This window comes from Tachysurus vachellii, chromosome 4 (assembly GCF_030014155.1).
Source record: "Tachysurus vachellii isolate PV-2020 chromosome 4, HZAU_Pvac_v1, whole genome shotgun sequence".
Lineage (NCBI taxonomy): Eukaryota > Metazoa > Chordata > Actinopteri > Siluriformes > Bagridae > Tachysurus > Tachysurus vachellii.
In genome coordinates, this window is record NC_083463.1 from 16,280,769 (window position 1) to 16,298,487 (window position 17,719).

Sequence of the window (17,719 nt, forward strand, 5' to 3'; positions counted from 1 at the left end):
TGTTCCTATTCATGTGCTGATAAATATTTATGCTCATGTACAGTATAAACATACATAGCCATCCATCCATTTGCTGTATCACCTATATTACACAGTTCTGTGCGGAGCCTGGAGCCAATCCCAACAGACTCACAGCACAAGGTGGTGGACACCCTGGATATGGTGCCAACCCAGGTTGTGGCACAATCCACAGACACACACACACACACGCACACACACACACCACCGACAATTTAGAGATCAGCCTACAACACATGTCTTTTCGACTGTGAGTGGAAACCAGAAAACCCTGAGGAAATCCCTAAAACTTGGGGAGAACATGCAAACACCATGCACACTATGGCAGGAATAGAACCCTCTACCTCAGAGGTGTGAGGCACATGTGCTAAATATATTGACGTACAACTACTCAAGTGCATCCAATAATGCATTTGTATCACATTATACTAAGATTGTGAACACACTAAAACTTTATGTTCCTAATAAAGTGCTTCGTGAGTGTATATAATTCAAAGCTGCATTAAAAGGGGTGTAATAACTCATTTTGCGTAGGCATTTTTCTACCATAAGGTGGCAGCATTGTGCCACAAAAAATATTTAGTTGTCCTCAGACATCGCCCGTTGGTCCTCTTTAATTTAACTACGGTTATCTGATTGAATTGTATTTAAGTGATTAAAATCATAACGCTCTATACGAGACCCTATTAATAATTTTCCAATAGATGTCTTGAAATCGAAAAAAAAGTCATGAACCAGTCATGAATTTCATGAATTGAAATATGATCAGGCAGTCTCAGTGACGTCATCTACCCGCTTGAGTCGGCAGTGAAGTTTTGTGTTCATGTATATATATATGTGTGTGTGAGCCGGCGAGTAGGAGTCGAGTCGGAAAGATGACTCGTAAAGTGTTATGCTGGAAATAACAAGTACAGATCCTGTCGTTTGTTCGCTTTGGTTTTCCTTCGTTCTCTTTTGTCGGTTTGAACTTATTTTAGTTCAGTGTTCGGACGTAGCGTTGCTTCATTCTGAGTCGGTAGAGTTTGGCAGAAACTTTGCTAGCCTCCTCCTCAGTTAGCCTCCTCCTCAGTTAGCCTCCTCCTCAGTTAGCCTCCTCCTCAGCTAGTAATCTATCTATTATTTCTCCGGGCTAATCATGCCGCCGGTAGAGACTGACACCGCTCAGGTTAAAGCTCGGATACAGGAGCTCGTCGACAACAATCTTGTTGTGATTTTCAGCAAATCCTTCTGTCCCTACTGTAAAAAGGTAAGTACACGTTAGTCGGCTGTCTAAGTGCTCCTGTCACTAGCCTGGCTAACTATAATTAGCTTGTAAGAAATGGCGCCGAAAAAGTCATCTTAAATCCGTGTGTAGAGATACAGAAAGTTCGAGTATATCTCAATGGTGTATTTGTTAGCTAGTTAGTTAGTTAGTTAGTACGACCGCTAGTTTACCCATTTCCTCCCTGTTACTTATTTGCTAGTTAGTTAGTAAAAGGTTTTGTTGTAGGAGCTTTATATATGTACATGGTGTAAAGTAACACTACTAGGAAATGGGATTTCTCAGTAACCAGTGAATTAAACATTAGCTGAACTTTAGTAAAGTGCTACATCAGGACATAAACCCACGGCTTTTTTCTTCAAGTGAATTGCATTAATAAATCTTTGCTCTCTGTGTGAAACGACATGCTGCCTGTATCACATTAGTAGGTAAATTCTCCTCTATTAGTAATTTGGTAGCAGGTTACTGTGTGTCTGTAAATCCTCTGATCTGATCTGATGTTTGTGTCTAATCACGTTTGATTTGACTTCATAGAGAAATGCTCTTGTGGTCGTGACACAGCTTTGAAAGCTTGCTATAAGGCCCATTCAAACAGAAACAAGTAGATTAATCTGGAAAATTCTCCTTACCAGTTGTATGCATAACACGATCATTGGTCTACTCTTGTTTGTCATTTTATTATTATGGACAATAAACATTTATATTTATTTTCTCTGATTGTGTTGATAAAACCCCTGCAGTTCTTAGAGGCCTTCTTCCAAATGCATTTTCATATATGTATATTTTTAATAACATACCTCCATTATTTAGTATATTCTATTCTATTCTAGTATATTCTAACCTTGTAGTGCTCACAGGCTACATATACTAACTGAATACTAATACATACTAATAGAAACTGTTCAACACTTGTCCATTTTTTTTAGACTGATTATAACTGAAATAATGTGTATAGACCTTTTGGTGTTACAAACAGACTCTTTTTGGTTTCTTTCAGGTGAAGGAGCTCTTTAAAGAGTTAAATGTGACATGTGAAGCTTTGGAACTGGATCTAATCGGTAAGCCTGACTTGACAATCTCAGAGTTGCTTTGCAAAAAATGTACATATTGCAACATTTATTGGCTTAGGATCACTTTTGCAAACACAAATTGTAACAACAGATGATAAAGGCCATTGGAAATGATAAGATGTCCATGATTAAGTTGTTGTCATAATCATGATACTGACAAGTTTTATTTTTACAAAGCACAGCATGTGTGGTCAAATCCGTACCGTAGGTACACAAGATTACAGTATTTCACATTTGAGCTGTGTGGTTTTTATTTTTATTTGCCTTACATTCAACACCTAGAAAGTGCATTCTACATCTAGAAAAAAGAAGCATGGAAATTGGTAATTTGAGAGCTGCCATTCAGACCAGGAAGCGCATGCACCGTGTTCCCGAACCTGAGACTGCTTGTTGTAGGAGGTGGTGTGAATTCAATTCCACTTGAACTGTTCTGCAATTCCTGTGAATGTGAACACAACTGGTACTCGGGTCTTTACTTGATTAAGAAGCAAATTATCCTGCGTGTATGTTTTAGCTGATGATTACATCATTCATTTTTATAACACAGGTGTACTGTGCGCAGCTGGGTAACATTGCAGGAATTACTAATAATGTTGTGGAGTGTTTTTTGTTCTCTATGTGCATTCATGTACAATGAAAACAAGTGCACCAGAGTTTAATAGAATCAAACATGGCTGGTGTGAAAACCACCTAAATGTTCTACACTTCCTAGTGGTGTGGAAACATCAGTGTTGTCTCGTTTTACTCAGCTGATTAAATAGCGTGCCTGGATGACCGATTACCTTTCCTGAATCAGTTAACCGTATGTATGTGTAAACTTGGACAAAAGTCTGGCAAAAAGATGGCTTAAAAAAGAAGGTTAAAACACTACATGCTTGTATTAAAAAACGTCTAAAGGATGATTTAAAGCTCTTTTAATTAGAGCTTTTATACTTTATTTTATAATTATAGCCACATTATTATATTGCATTAGCTGACTTTTTGTGTGGTAGGAGGGGTGGCCTTTGTCTGACTTAGTCATAAAATAAAAAAAAACACTCAGTGTTTATGCTGAGCTGCAACTTAGTCAGTTAATCAATCAGTGACCGATATGACCAAGCATCATGTATAGTCAGATAGAACTTAAGTTTCAGTCAGAATTATCCAGATTTTTTGAAACTTCCTCTCATATAGTTATGGTTTTGTTCTAATCATTTTGAATCTTATGCTGCTGTGAAATGCCTGAAGGCAGCATGCCTAGATGGTATTACATTTAAGGTAAATACAAGTTTCATGTCAACAAGCATATTGCTAACAAATTATGTAAGAGACACTCCAACCATAATGCTGGAGGTAATATTTCTTGTGGAATATGGGTAGAGAAATAAGTATGCTGAGCTTCTAAACAGTAAAGTTAGTGTGTATGCCTATGAGCTGTATCATACATCCTGTGCAACATATGAAAGCTGCCATTTTTCTATCTTTTTTGCAGCAGACTTTGTTAAACTTTAGAATTAGCTATTGGGGACAATTTCAAGTAATAAAACTTAATAAATTTAATTTAAAAAAATACACAGGAACAGAACAACCTTTACAAAATACCAGCTTATCGCAGGTCACAATTGCGCACACACTCACACACCCGATAAAACACTATGGACACTAATATTAGTCTTTGGAGAACATGCAGACTCCACACACTTGTGGTGGAAGCGGGAATCGAACCCCTAACCCTGGTTGTGTGACGTAATCACATGTTGGATGGATGAAGAACAAATTATTGTCCTGCTAAAGATTTTCAGGCAGACTGAGGGCTGGTCTTGGACAGGGTCATTCTAAAACTGCCAGACACAGGAACAGTTTCAGGAACAGTTTCTTTCCCCAGGCAATCTATTGTATCTCATCGTCTGCATTGTCTTGTATAGTTTGAATAGTATAATGTTATTTATGTCTGTACTTCTGAGAGTCACAAACAGCTGGAACCAAATTCCTTGTGTGTCAATACACTTGGCCAATAAACCTGATTCTGATTCTGATGCACTGAGGTTTTGTAGCAGTTCGGTTTAGCTTGGAGAGTATGATTAAGGCTTTTGTTCTATTGGTATGCGAATATCCTACTCCAGTCTCAAGTAAGTTTTCTACAAATATTACTTTGTATTCTGTAGCATCCACTTTGCCCTCAACCTTGACCTGACTCCCAGTCCCTGCTACATAAAAGCATCTTCACAATGTAATTCTAACAGCATCACACATTACAGTTTTGGTCTGATCAGAATGAGAACCTCAGACATGTGATTTCATGTGGCTTTTTTTTTAGTAATGGCTTTCTTCTCTCTTATCTTACACAAAGCCCGGCCTTTAGAATGATCCTTGGCCTATTGGCCTATCTGTGGCTAATGCCTTTCCTACCGGTCACTGATTTCTGGGGCATGGATTCTCTAGGCACTGCTGTGCAATAAATAAGTTTGTTAAACCCGGTAGTTTTCTTTCCGGGTATGAGACCAACACAGGAAACAGCTTTGTGCTGTTTACTCTTCTTAACATTGTTTAGCTTTGCTGTAATGTGATTTAGGCTGCTCTCTACGTCCATTTCAGTAAATGATGTAATTATTGCATCAAGTTTGTTTGACTGCTTTTTTTTTTTCTAATTGATTTCTTTGCCTTTTCCTCGTCTGCTGGCTTGAGAGCAGGCTTGCAGCAGATTGTACGTGTTATTTAGAAACACTTGTGCTGCAACCGAGGGATGTTTTTCACTTACGAAACGGCGCAAGATTGTGGTGTAGTAGTGTTTGTATGAAATGTAATGCAGCGGGCATTGAAGTTTTTTTTTTTTTTTTTTTTGTAGTTGTACAGTAGGCAACAAACCTGGCAGCAGTTTTGTTATAAATGTACAGAAAGAATTTTAATACCAATGCCAGCATGATAATGATTAACTATATAGAGAATAGAGTCAGTCTATAGCTACTTCAGGCAGCTTGTAGATCTTGCTGAGTCATTCACCACTGCTCTGCCTGGCAGGACGTCTTATCTGATCCTGTCTCTCTTTGAGCCTTTAAACTCTCAAATAGTTTATTGCTCTTTCTCCCTTCCTGACTACTGTATCTGTGTCCTGTTCTCCCTTCTGCTATCTTATTTCTCTACACAAAAGCATGTTTTGCAGTACTATCACTCATACAAGTAGTTCCTTTCAGATAGGTTTTCCTCATGTCCTTTTTATTTGTATTATTTAACTGGTTATGATTTCAATGTGATTGTGATTTCTTGAACTTGTCCGTTTGCTTTGGTTCATGAAGTTAAATTTATAACCGTTCTAAAAAAAACCTAACGTTAATAATGTGAGATGCACCCAAAGCTTGTTTTCTGTAAAAACCTGCAGCTTATTGACCTGTCAGCTTATTGTTCACCAGGCTTTTTCCTATCCTAACATCATCTTTTCAGATAGGTGTAAATAAAAGATCTCATATGACAGATGTTTAAGCAAACAAGGTAAAGAGCTGATAGAACAGTAGGTCACTAGAAGGCTTACCCAGAGTTGGCACACTAGACATGAAACACGAGCAACCGTATCACTCTGTCTGTCTGGCATGTTTTTCAGGGAATGGTTCCAGCTACCAGGATGTGCTGATGGAGATGACTGGACAGAAAACCGTCCCCAATGTCTTTGTCAACAAGACGCATGTTGGAGGCTGCGACAAGACCATGCAGGTAATGGCTTCTAAAAAAAACATGAAACCTGAAGTGCTGGTATGATTATTTTGTGCAGGGTCTGTAGGATGTAGCACATGAGAGAAAGAAAATGTATAGTTTCTTTTAATTTTTATTGGAAAGGAGTTAGTTTTATTGTAACTGTGCTCAAGAGACTTCAACTAAAATTTATATGAAAATAAGAATCTGTTAAGGGAGTCACAGTGATCCGTGTTATTACGAATTATTACAGACGGTTTTTTTCCTAAAATAATTGAGCCTGCCACAATACTTTCCAAGCCCCAGGTTGGATCTGCCGAGTCCATATCTAGACTGCAGTTTGCTCATTCAAGACACCAGAGTTAGATGTTGCAGGGAATGCTGACATAACCATCAACCTCATATTTAAGCTTTCACGCTACTTTTGAAGCTTTCCAGGGTTCCAAATGTACTTGCAATTTGTGCAAAATAAATAACTGACTGTTTTCCAACAGGGAGCCCCGAAGTTCTTGTTCATAAACTTTAAATGAACCAGTTAAGTTCTGCTGCCCTGTTTGTCACTATGCAATGCAAAGCAACACAAGTACAGTAACGAGCCTTTTGCATTTCATTAACTTGGTTTTGAAAGGCCTCCAGATCAAAAGTTTAGCCTGTAAAATAGCTTCAGTGCATTTAGTTGGACTTGCGTAGACAGTAGCAAACATTGTGTAGCCAGCACAATTAAGATCTACAAATATGACAAGACAGCACTTTTTTTTTCTTCTTCTTTTTTTCTTTCCTCTTGTCTATTGCTTTTACCTTGGTCTTGGTACCGACCGCTTAATCAGCCAGCAGTGCAGATATGTGCCCTTTCAAAATGATTCTTTAAAGTAATTGGGAAAAAAAGGCCTTTGTAATTGAAATGAATGATACATGAGCACCTTTTGTTATTATTACCTCTTATCACTTTTTTGTGCTTATGATAATTATCTCTCGGTATCATGGTAACAGGCGTATAAAGATGGCCACCTACAGCAGCTGCTGGGAGTGGAGAGCCAAGCGTACGACTATGACCTCATTGTGATAGGAGGTGGTTCTGGAGGTCTGGCCTGTTCAAAGGTGACTGCTCATACTTCACTGTCATTATAACACTGTACAAATATACACATGTTAATATTGTACATGTAATATTTCATATTGTGTTTTATGCGCTTTAATGTTTCACATTGTATAGGAAGCAGCTGCCTTGGGGAAGAAGGTCATGGTTCTGGATTATGTTGTCCCCACTCCTTTGGGCACATCTTGGGGTAAGAAATGCTGGATGTTGTATATTTTGATGGAAATGTTATGCATTGCTGAGTTCTTAATCATAACAGTGCCTGACTAACATGTCCAGGTCTTGGTGGCACATGTGTGAATGTGGGCTGTATTCCCAAGAAGTTGATGCATCAGACTGCCCTACTGCGCACTGCTCTGGAGGATGCTCGCAAATTTGGTTGGGAGTTCAGTGAGGCAGGTGAGAACTGCTGTTGGACTTGTGGTGCTGTATTACATGGCTTAACTACAGTTTTCTCAGGGGGGGAGGAAGTATGGATTGATTTTATTCCAGAGCATAACTGATCACTTGCATAGTAGTGTGTAAACTTGTGTAAACAAATGTGTGGACTAGGATCATATTATTAAAAGTAGACAAAAAAAAATTATTCTGTTATTTACAATTCAAAAGTTCAATTGTGCTCTCCAAATTTCAGTTATGATGAAATGTCCTCTAAAATAGGAACTGTATTAGATATGTGGTTTATGATGTAATGGTTTCTTTATTCTGTTGACTTGCATTGTGTCTGATTTTAGTTAAGCATTTTACTGCCTTGGATAAAATTTAGTTAATTAATTTAGCAATCCATAAACCTGACCACTTCTTCCATGCAGTAAGTCATAAATGGGAAACAATGAAGGATGCAGTGAATAACTACATCGGCTCTTTGAACTGGGGCTACAGAGTTGCCTTACGTGACAAAAATGTCAACTATGTAAATGCTTATGCAGAGTTTGTGGAGCCACACAAAATCAAGGTTAGTGTCTTGTTGATTTGGTTATACAATGCCAGACATTTTCTGAATTATATTTTGAAGTTTTTATCTGACTGACTTGTGATTTCATTAACTCAAAAAATCTTGTTCTGATCTTTCCCACCAGGCCACAAATAAGCGAGGCAAAGAGACATTCTACACTGCAGCCACATTTGTGCTGGCAACAGGAGAGCGGCCACGTTACCTGGGCATCCCTGGGGACAAAGAATACTGCATCACAAGGTGAGTGTGTTATTAAAGAACAGAAATGCACAGGAAGGCTCACATGCAGAGAGAAACTGTTGTCTCATGAGAGCCTAGCTTAATACTGAGCATCTCAACATGGAGCTTAGTTAAACTGCATGAGCCTGCTGGGGGAGAAATGGATACGGGAGCTTTATTCCTCTGAAGTGGTCAGGGAATAGGCTTATGGCCACGTACATCAACTTTTCACTATGCATTTTCGATGGTTTTGAGTAAGTATTGGTAAAACAATCTTTACCACGTGCTACATCTGTTAAATTCATATACAAAATGCTAGAAAGAAAATGTTATGCAAACTATATTTTCATAGACTGAAACCTATGTGGGGGCCATCAGACAAACCTGCACTACAGAACTGGGCAAAGGAATTTATTGAGTTAATCTCTCAGAATTGTTGCTTTACTGTCTTAATTTTGGGTGAAATGAAAAACTAAATCCTAGTGCTTTTTTGCTGTTCTTGCTGCTGTTGCTGAAACTGGTCTAACCATTGTGAAGGCAGTGTTCAGCTGCTCAAATGAAACCTGTGTAACCAATCCCCTCCAACAAAACTGTTATCAACATACATCTGGGCAGGTATTCCAGGAGTTTTTGAAATGCATCTGTCAGATGTGTGTCCATTCAGTTACACAAACATTAAGGTTGGGCAGTGATGATGGATGAGGAGACCTGCGTGTAGTCCGATGGTGTCATTTTGCTCACTCTATTGTATGCTTGTGTCTTAACCTCTCCTGCAGCGATGATCTGTTCTACTTGTCCTACTGTCCTGGTAAGACTCTAGTGATCGGCGCATCGTATGTGGCTCTGGAGTGTGGAGGATTTCTGGCAGGTCTGGGGCTTGATGTCACCATAATGGTGCGCTCTATTCTGCTGAGAGGCTTTGACCAGGATATGGCCAACCGTGCAGGGGACCACATGGAGACACATGGGGTCAAATTCCTCAGGAAGTTTGTCCCTGTTAAGGTGTGTGAAGAAAAAAACAGGGGGAGTGGATGTAAAATGTCACTGTGAATCTCATGGTTATGTAATAGGCAACAGTTTATTGTGAATGAGAGTACATATTTCTGAATCTTCCTATTTTTGTGTGTGTGTGTGTGTCAGGTAGAGCAACTTGAGGCTGGCTCTCCAGGCAGATTGAAAGTGACTGCCAAGTCTACAGAGACTGATGAGATCATTGAAGAAGAGTATAACACTGTAAGTGTAAATCCTGCTGCTTGCTGTTTTGGAAAATGATTATGTGCAATTATAAGTCTTGTCTTCTGTCATAGGTACTGATAGCTGTGGGTCGTGATGCTTGTACAGGAACTATAGGTCTAGACAAGGCTGGGGTGATTGTCAACCCAAAGTATGTCTGTCTTTCTGTTATCTGATTCTTCTTCTTATAAATGCTTTGTGGTTATTGTCCCGCCTTCCATTCATTCAAATTTTTTTTTTTTTTTGGGTGTGGGAGGTTAGGGGGACTTCATTGTAGCTGCACAGTCAGTGTGATTCAGCAGTATTACTACTGGGTGTGGGTACATGTGTGCAAGCAAATACTGTCAGGCATCTGAACAAAGGTTTCGATAAAATGGGGTTGTTTAAACAGGGCAGGGGAAAAAGGAGAAGCAGCTTTTTCAGCTTTATTACTCATCCACACACACACACAACATGCAGCTAATTTTCCAACAAGAAATTCATTGTGTAGAATGGGGTAGTACATGAGGCCATATGACTTCATGATTAAGATCATGACAGTTCGAAACTTTAATATTTTCTCTCTCTAATCATGTTGGATATTAACAGTGTTAGTCTCTGTTCTAAGCTGTGTTTACTTTGGAAACTCATTGTGTTGGGGTGGACTGTGATTTCTTTAGGAATGGGAAGATCCCAGTGAACGATGGAGAGCAGACCAACATTCCACACATCTACGCTATCGGGGATATCCTTGAGGACAAGTGGGAGCTGACTCCTGTGGCTATTCAGGCTGGAAGACTGCTGGCTCGAAGGCTGTATTCAGGTTCCTCTGTGAAGGTGCATATACACATGTGACTGAGCATTTAGATACCTTTTTAATTTCTTGATGTGCATGTTCATTTTGTGAAGTTCATGTGCTGTATAGTAGCTGCTTCTGTCCACTTAAACAATTTTGACTTTGTTTAATTAATTATGATTTACTCAATTTGTCAATTTTTATAAAATGTTTTCTTCATGGTTATTAAATAACACATGATCTAGGATGTCTTGTACTTTTGCTAATGTGTGTTTTTATTTGCAGTGTGACTATGTGAATGTTCCCACCACTGTATTCACACCTCTGGAGTATGGTAGCTGCGGTCTTTCAGAGGAAAAGGCTATAGAGCTTTATGGGGAAGAAAACCTGGAGGTGTGTATTACATCTTTCTCTTATTCTGTAAGGAATCTGTTCACTATATATAATACTGACTTTTATACATGTTCTGTGGTGTGTAGATTTTTCACAGTCTGTTTTGGCCTCTGGAGTGCACCATACCTAACAGAGACAACAACAGATGCTATTCCAAGATCATTTGCAACAAGTCTGACAATGTGAGTGGAGCATTTCCATTTTACCTAGACACAAAAAAAAAAAACACATTTTCTAAATCTAACATGAAAAGAAGTTACTTAAGTGAATAAATGATCATTAGCATGGCTTTTACAAGCCTGTATCCTGCCTCCGTACACCCATAGTGAAATCAGTTTGTTGGATGTAAAATAAGATGCAAAAATTCCAAGTGTCAAACTGGGGGGAAAAATCTGAGATTTGTCATTTTGAGCCCATGGACCTCTAGCAGACGTGCTGATTTTGCATGAATGTTTGTGTCTAGGAACGTGTCATAGGTTTTCACTACCTGGGCCCTAATGCTGGAGAGGTGACTCAAGGCTTTGGTGTTGCCATGAAGTGTGGAGTTACTAAGGAGCAGTTAGACAACACCATTGGGATACATCCTACCTGCGCTGAGGTGTGTGCATGTGTCTAATAATAAAGCTCAAAACTATAGCTTTGTCTTCTATAGCCTTTTGATATGGCCTTTAAGATTAAACTGTGGTTTAATGATCGTTTCATCTGTCTTCCCAGATCTTCACCACAATGGAAGTGACTAAACGGTCAGGTGGTGACATCAAACAAGCTGGTTGCTGAGGTTAAACCCTGCTAGTTTAATAGGCTGTCCTAAAAGTGTATGAACTGGTTCACACTAGTTTATACTGGCCTCATCCATCCTTTTAAGAGGTTTCTCTGCCTTTTTTTCTCCTCTGCATTCAAAAGAACTTTTCCTATTAGATTCCTAGCTTTTGAGCTCTACTCAAGGATAAACCAAGTCTCCAAAGAGACAGTCAGCCACAGAGCAATAAAAGATGAAATTGGATAAAAGCGCAAGCTTGCTTAGAGAGCACTTAAGAGTTTAAATGTAGTAAGGAAACATGGGTTGACTGTTGATTCTTTAAATTCAACTGCTGGATATCACTGAGCTTTTAGGGTTTCTCCTTAGGAGCGAGTGCCTTTAGTGGTTGCATATAAAGAAGCTGAGCTTAGCCTGCTGCAGAGGAGAGATGCTGAAGAAACTAAAGTCTGGTAGGACAGCCTGTTAAACAGCGGGGTTACTCTGCTGCTATAAATCCTCAAAAAAACTAAGTCAGAGATGCTCTGGGAGGACACATGCTATTGTGTTGACACTCCTAAGTGCTGTGTGACGTTTTAGCCCTTAACCTGAATTCTGAGGTGGGCTAAGACTGATAATGATCTCTGCTTAGGCCTAAGAGGTAAACACACTTTCTTGTACAAACACTCTAGTCAACCTCAGCTCCAGGCTCATAAGTAGGACTTTGGGCTATCGATTTTTCTCAAAACTACTGCAGTGCTGCACAATCATGACTGTTAGAACTGGGTCTCTGGAAATGTGATTAATACATGTATAGGCCAGACAGAATTACTCTTAATGATTTAATCCACCATAGCCTAGGGCATTCATGTTAAACGTGTTTGGTAAACATTAAAATATTCTGGCCTGTGTTCCCCTAAAACAGTAAAGTTAGTGGTGTTTGGTCTACATTTGTTTGCTTTCTATTATTTTGTCATTTATTCTTGTATCATTTCCAACATTCCGTCCATAGATCATTAAAAATTTTTTTTTTTTTTTTTTTTTTTAAACAGCCATTTGAGAAAGTAAATTGTGGTCTAACTACAGCTCAAAACAAAACTCAAAAATAATTTGCCAATATATCTATACATCAAGTAAATAGAAATTTGTGTACATTAAATCATCACTGGGTTTGATTATAAATGCATGCAAATTTCAGAACTTAAAAATTATTTAAATGTTGTTCATGTCCTAACCAAATGCCTTGTTTATCAGCTTGGTCTCCCTGATCATTTTTGAACTATATAGACCCCCTGGTTGCTGTGGACTTTATTATATGTAAATGCTGAGGTGTTACTTAGCAACAATGCCTGGTAAATGTACAAAGCAGTGTTTCCATGGTATCATTGTTTTCCTAGTAATTGAAAGAACTTTTAATAAAGTTATGTACACTGAACCTTATCGTTTGATTGCACTGACTTTTTTTTCTTAAGCATAATGTAGAGAACTAACTGGAAAAAATCCCCAGTTTTTAGTCTTGTCCTAAGATATGATGCTAGAAATTACTAGTGTTAACTGTTGGGAGAAAAGAACAACAGAAGGCAAATGGGCTTATGAAATTTGGGTTTCTACATACAATAGAGGAAGCAGGTGAACTGTTAATTATGAAATATCCCTGCTTTGGTCAGTGTTAAAATGTTTCTTCATAAGGCAGCTCAGTACTTCTGTTGACACAACCTGAAACTGCTTGGGGTTAAGTGTGGCCTGAATCACATTGTTTGTTTGTGTGGTTATAAATATTTGTGTACAACCCAACCCTGGGGGGGGAAAAATGGTTTTAATTCCATATATTTATTTAGCGCCTTACACAATTCACATTGTCTCAAGCAGCTGTATGCAAGTATGGAAACAGAAAAAAATTAAGTCACTATATACAGTGGTATGAAAATGTTTGCCCCATTCCTGATTTATTTTATTTTTTGCACATTTTTCACACTTTAATGTTTCAGATCATTAAACCGATTTAAATATTAGTTAAAGATAACACAAGAAAACACAACATGCAGTATTTTAAAAGAAGGTTTCTATTATTAATGGAAAACAAAATCCAAACCCGCATGGCCCTGTTGCCCCTAAACCTAACTGCTTGAGCCACCCTTAGCAGCAAGAACTGCAATCAAGCGTTTGCGATAACTTGCAATTAGCCTGTTACAGCACTGTGGAGGAGTTGTAATTCAGCCACATTGGAGGGTTTTTGAGCATGAACTGCCTTTTTACGGTCATGCCACAGCATCTCAATAGGATTCAGTTCAGGACTTTGACTAGGCCACTCCAAAGTCTTAATTTTGTTTTTCTTCAGCCATTCAGAGGTGGACTTGCTGGTGTGTTTTGGATCAATGTCCTGCTACAGAACCCAAGTTCGCTTCAGCTTTAGGTCACGGGCAGATGGCCGCACATTGTGCTTCAGGATTTTTTGGTAGGCAGCAAAATTCATGGTTCCATTTATCACAGCAAGTCTTCCAGGTCCTGAAGCAGCAAAACAGCCCCAGACCATCACACTACCACCACCATATTTTACTGTTGGTATGATGTTCTTTTTCTGAAATGCAGTGTTTCTTTTACATTAGATGTAATGGGACACACACCTACCAAATAGTTCAACTTTTGTCTCGTCAGTCCACAGAATATTTTCCCAAAAGTCAAGATGTTTTCTTGCAAATCTGAGACAAGCCTTTATGCTTGCGAACACTTACACACAGGGCCCTGTAGGTTTGGATTTTGTTTTTTCCTTAATAATAAATATTTAAATTTTTGTTTTATCTGAAACATTTAAGTGTGCCAAATGTGCAAAAAAAATAAAACATCAGGAAGGGGCAAAGACTTTCACACTACTGTTAACACTTAACGATTTTCCCTAATGAGCAAGCTGCATGTGACGAAAAACTCCCTGAGATGAAATGAAATGAGAAAGAAACCTTGAGAGGAACCAGGCTCAGAAGGGAACCTCATCCTCATTTGAGTGACACAGGAAAATAAACAACTGTTTTTAGTTGAGTGGCATTAAGCAACCAAGAGCTCCTGAGGAACTAACAGATTAGCGCAATTTCTGAGTTCACCATAGACCCAACACTACTTCCTTCTTGCTGAAGTCTTCAAATGATCATTGATTAAGACCTGACCACAAAGCTGACTGATGCAACAGTAGCTCAAAGAAGGTGTGACCGTCTCCAGGCAGCCCAATCACAGCAATCCCATGAGTCATGGGCTGCCTATGCAGATCTATCCACAACAGAGCGCACACCAGGCGTCGAGACTCCAATGAGGGATTGGGTGTCAGAATGAAGTAGGTCAGGAAGAAGCAGTAATCAGACTCGGGACTCAGAACACTGGAAGCTGAGGAGTGGCATGTATAGCGAGAAAGAGAGCGGGAGAAAAAGATTGAGGAAAATATTATGTATATTTGTAATCATGTGAAAGCTAAAGACAATGTACATTATGTGCAAAGTGCAGGCAGCGACTCCAGCAAGACTAACTATGACTGCATAACTAAAAGGTAGAGCCACAGACAAGGGCTTCCTGGACATAAAGTGTCCAAACACTCCACAGTCAGCAAACCTGAGCGACTTGCAAGAGTTCCAGTTCACCAAACACTCTACTTTTTTTAAAAATATCAATCCATTCAGAACTGTTAGAAATCAGCTGACATACACATTAGCTGACTTGTTTCCACATGATTATTGCTGTGCATTTTCCCTTTTTTCCCCATGTTGTTTATACCTGCACCAAATTTTAGACTAAACTGACTGAGAACAGCTAAAATCTTTTTTCAAGATTTAAAAAAAAAGTCATATTCAGTGTTGGATTTCCTACTTGAAGGAATTTTATAACCCTTTCCATTCTTTCAGTTGACAACTTTATTGGTGGGCAGTGTTTCCTTTCAGTTAGCCAAGCTTATCAACTTGCAACTGTCAGCCCCCTGTTTGCAAACTAATCTGCATTTTTAGACGTGTTATTTGTTTTAGACATGCAGATTACACGATTCCATAACTTTTTCCTTTACCTGATCTGGAAAAAGGGGGGCACGGTGGCTTAGTGGTTAGCATATTCGCCTCACACCTCCAGAGTTGGGGGTTCGATTCCCGCCTCCACCTTGTGTGTGTGGAGTTTGCATGTTCTCTCCCCGTGCCTCGGGGGTTTCCTCCGGGTACTCCGGCTTCCTCCCCCGGTCCAAAGACATGCATGGTAGGTTGATTGGCATCTCTGGAAAATTGTCCGTAGTGTGTGAGTGAATGAGAGTGTGTGTGCCCTGCAATGGGTTGGCACTCCGTCCAGGGTGTATCCTGCCTTGATGCCTGAGAGGCACAGGCTCCCCGTGACCCGAGGTAGTTCGGATAAATGGTAGAAAATGAATGAATGAATGAATGATCTGGAAAAAAAAATGTGCTTAATTAAAATAAATTAACTGAATTGAACTGTCTGGTTCAGAAATGCAGAATGTCAAGCTAATAAACAAAAATGTTTTGTGTTATCTGTGACAAAAGAAAACCTGGGTCAACACCCTCTAAGCGAGTTGATTATATAATTTGCAAACAGTTTTATTATGACACGGGCATCAACATTTTATATAAGGTACCATTGTCAGTGAGTGAACAGTGGTTTAGATGAAGCAACAGCAAAGTATCTGTGAACTGAAGTGAGTTCATTACTAATTACTGTATAAGAAATAATAAATATTTAAAAACCTGGCCATTGTTCATTGTATTTTAACAGAATTCCGAATTCCATTTCAGCTTCTGTAGAGTATCAATGGATTTTCTACTTTCTGCAGATGTATGTGTTTATTCTCCAGTTTAAGTTCAAAACCAATTTCTCATCTGTTTATGATCCATGGTGCTTTTCAAATTTAGGAACATGAACTGCTTCTGTGAAACAGATGCTGATGGCTTATTTATGCTGTAGCAATGATTTAATCATTAAAAGTGATTTATTTAGCTGGAACTTCACAAATTTTAGGAGAATACAACTGACCTAGTGCATTTGATAACAGAAGAATAGTCGTCATAAATACAGCCTTTTGTGGCAAGGAATGAATATTAATACATCTCCAATTATACTAACAGATACAAAACACTTCAATTCCTGGACAGGAACAAAGCAGCCCACACCTGTCCCTGTGAAGTAGGTTCTGTGTTCATTGATAAACATCAGAGAAGACCTGGCAGTCTAATAAAATATCGCCTCCTTTTTATCTGCTCTTATTCAATGGGTTAATTTTGACGGTACTTACAGGCTTGAAGATCAGACGTGGTTTGACTGGTGTGAAGCTTTTGTGTGTCCGTGTGTTTGTGTTCTGTCTGTTATTTTCCATCCGGGTGGTCATTTAATATTCCCACATGGACATGTAGGAATAATGTAGGAACCTTGACTTTGGGAGCATGCTTTACTGCTTTACTCTCAGTTTTATCCCTACCAAACAGTGAAGGTGTGTGTATCTATCAAATAACTTGACAATGACAACTACTGAGTGTTGAGTGATGCATTATATCACAGGGTGTCTGGAATGTCTTCAGTGGAAACCCTTCTGTCTCTACATGTAATCCCAGACAGACTCAATGATGTTAAAACTCCAACTCCATCTGCAGAAATGCAACCCCAAAACTGATCAAACTGCTCAGTCCACAGCACCTTCTGCCATTTTCTTCACCCCAATTCCTGTTTTCTTGCATAGTTGAGCCATTTAGCCTTGTTTCCATGCCTGAAGTATGCCGTTTTGGCCAAAAATATTCCATGGAGACGTGTCTTTCCTTCTGATCAGACTTTTCCAGATAGTAGATGGGTGTACTTGGGTCCCACTGGTTTCCACCAGTTCTTTGCTGATGCCCCTGCTGGACATATTCTGATGTTGAAGGGAAGTAAGCGTGGTGTGACTTTTATCTTCTGCATTAAGATCCCATGGCCAACCACTGAAACTTCAGTCCTCAACATTTCCCTTTTTTATTTATTCTTCATTGCCTGGGAGAGACTTTGCTGATGCAGTATAACTAACCACCTTGTGTCATGCCATTATGTTTGACCTGTGACATGAAACTGACATGAAACTAGACAAAAGTTTGGCTGTTCCTCACCCAGGTTCAAGCCTCTTACACAGCTGTTTCTGTTTCAGTTAATGATAGTGATAATGATACTATGATCCTGCAAAATCCCTGACTTTGTGCAAGTGTGCAAGATGCTGGTTTGAAGCCAAAGGATAGTCACAGCAAATATTGATTTATTGAGATTTTTATCCTGTTTGCTCACTTTGCATTTTGTAAATTGATAAAA

At 39.0% G+C, this 17,719-nt stretch overlaps 1 protein-coding gene across 1 annotated transcript; it reads left to right on the plus strand.

The window, feature by feature from the left end:
- Positions 1–849: 849 nt before the first annotated feature.
- Positions 850–12,859, plus strand: txnrd3 (thioredoxin reductase 3). The gene is made up of 16 exons (XM_060868022.1): positions 850–1,264; positions 2,277–2,337; positions 5,924–6,033; positions 7,003–7,110; positions 7,226–7,298; positions 7,388–7,507; positions 7,921–8,063; positions 8,188–8,303; positions 9,059–9,284; positions 9,423–9,515; positions 9,590–9,666; positions 10,175–10,331; positions 10,576–10,683; positions 10,770–10,865; positions 11,147–11,281; positions 11,398–12,859. Exons 1-16 carry the CDS (start codon positions 1,154–1,156, stop codon positions 11,458–11,460), a joined length of 1,797 nt encoding a protein of 598 aa, XP_060724005.1. The 5' UTR covers positions 850–1,153; the 3' UTR covers positions 11,461–12,859.
- Positions 12,860–17,719: the final 4,860 nt, after the last annotated feature.

What these genes read in the sequence shown, in the direction of transcription:
- txnrd3 (XM_060868022.1), top strand. Translation starts at nt 1,154, where the DNA reads ATGCCGCCGGTAGAGACTGACACCGCTCAGGTTAAAGCTCGGATACAG. An exon ending in TTGGGAGTTCAGTGAGGCAG is followed by an intron (nt 7,508 to 7,920) that starts GTGAGAACTGCT and finishes TCTTCCATGCAG; the next exon opens with TAAGTCATAAATGGGAAACA. An exon ending in TTGAAGAAGAGTATAACACT is followed by an intron (nt 9,516 to 9,589) that starts GTAAGTGTAAAT and finishes CTTCTGTCATAG; the next exon opens with GTACTGATAGCTGTGGGTCG.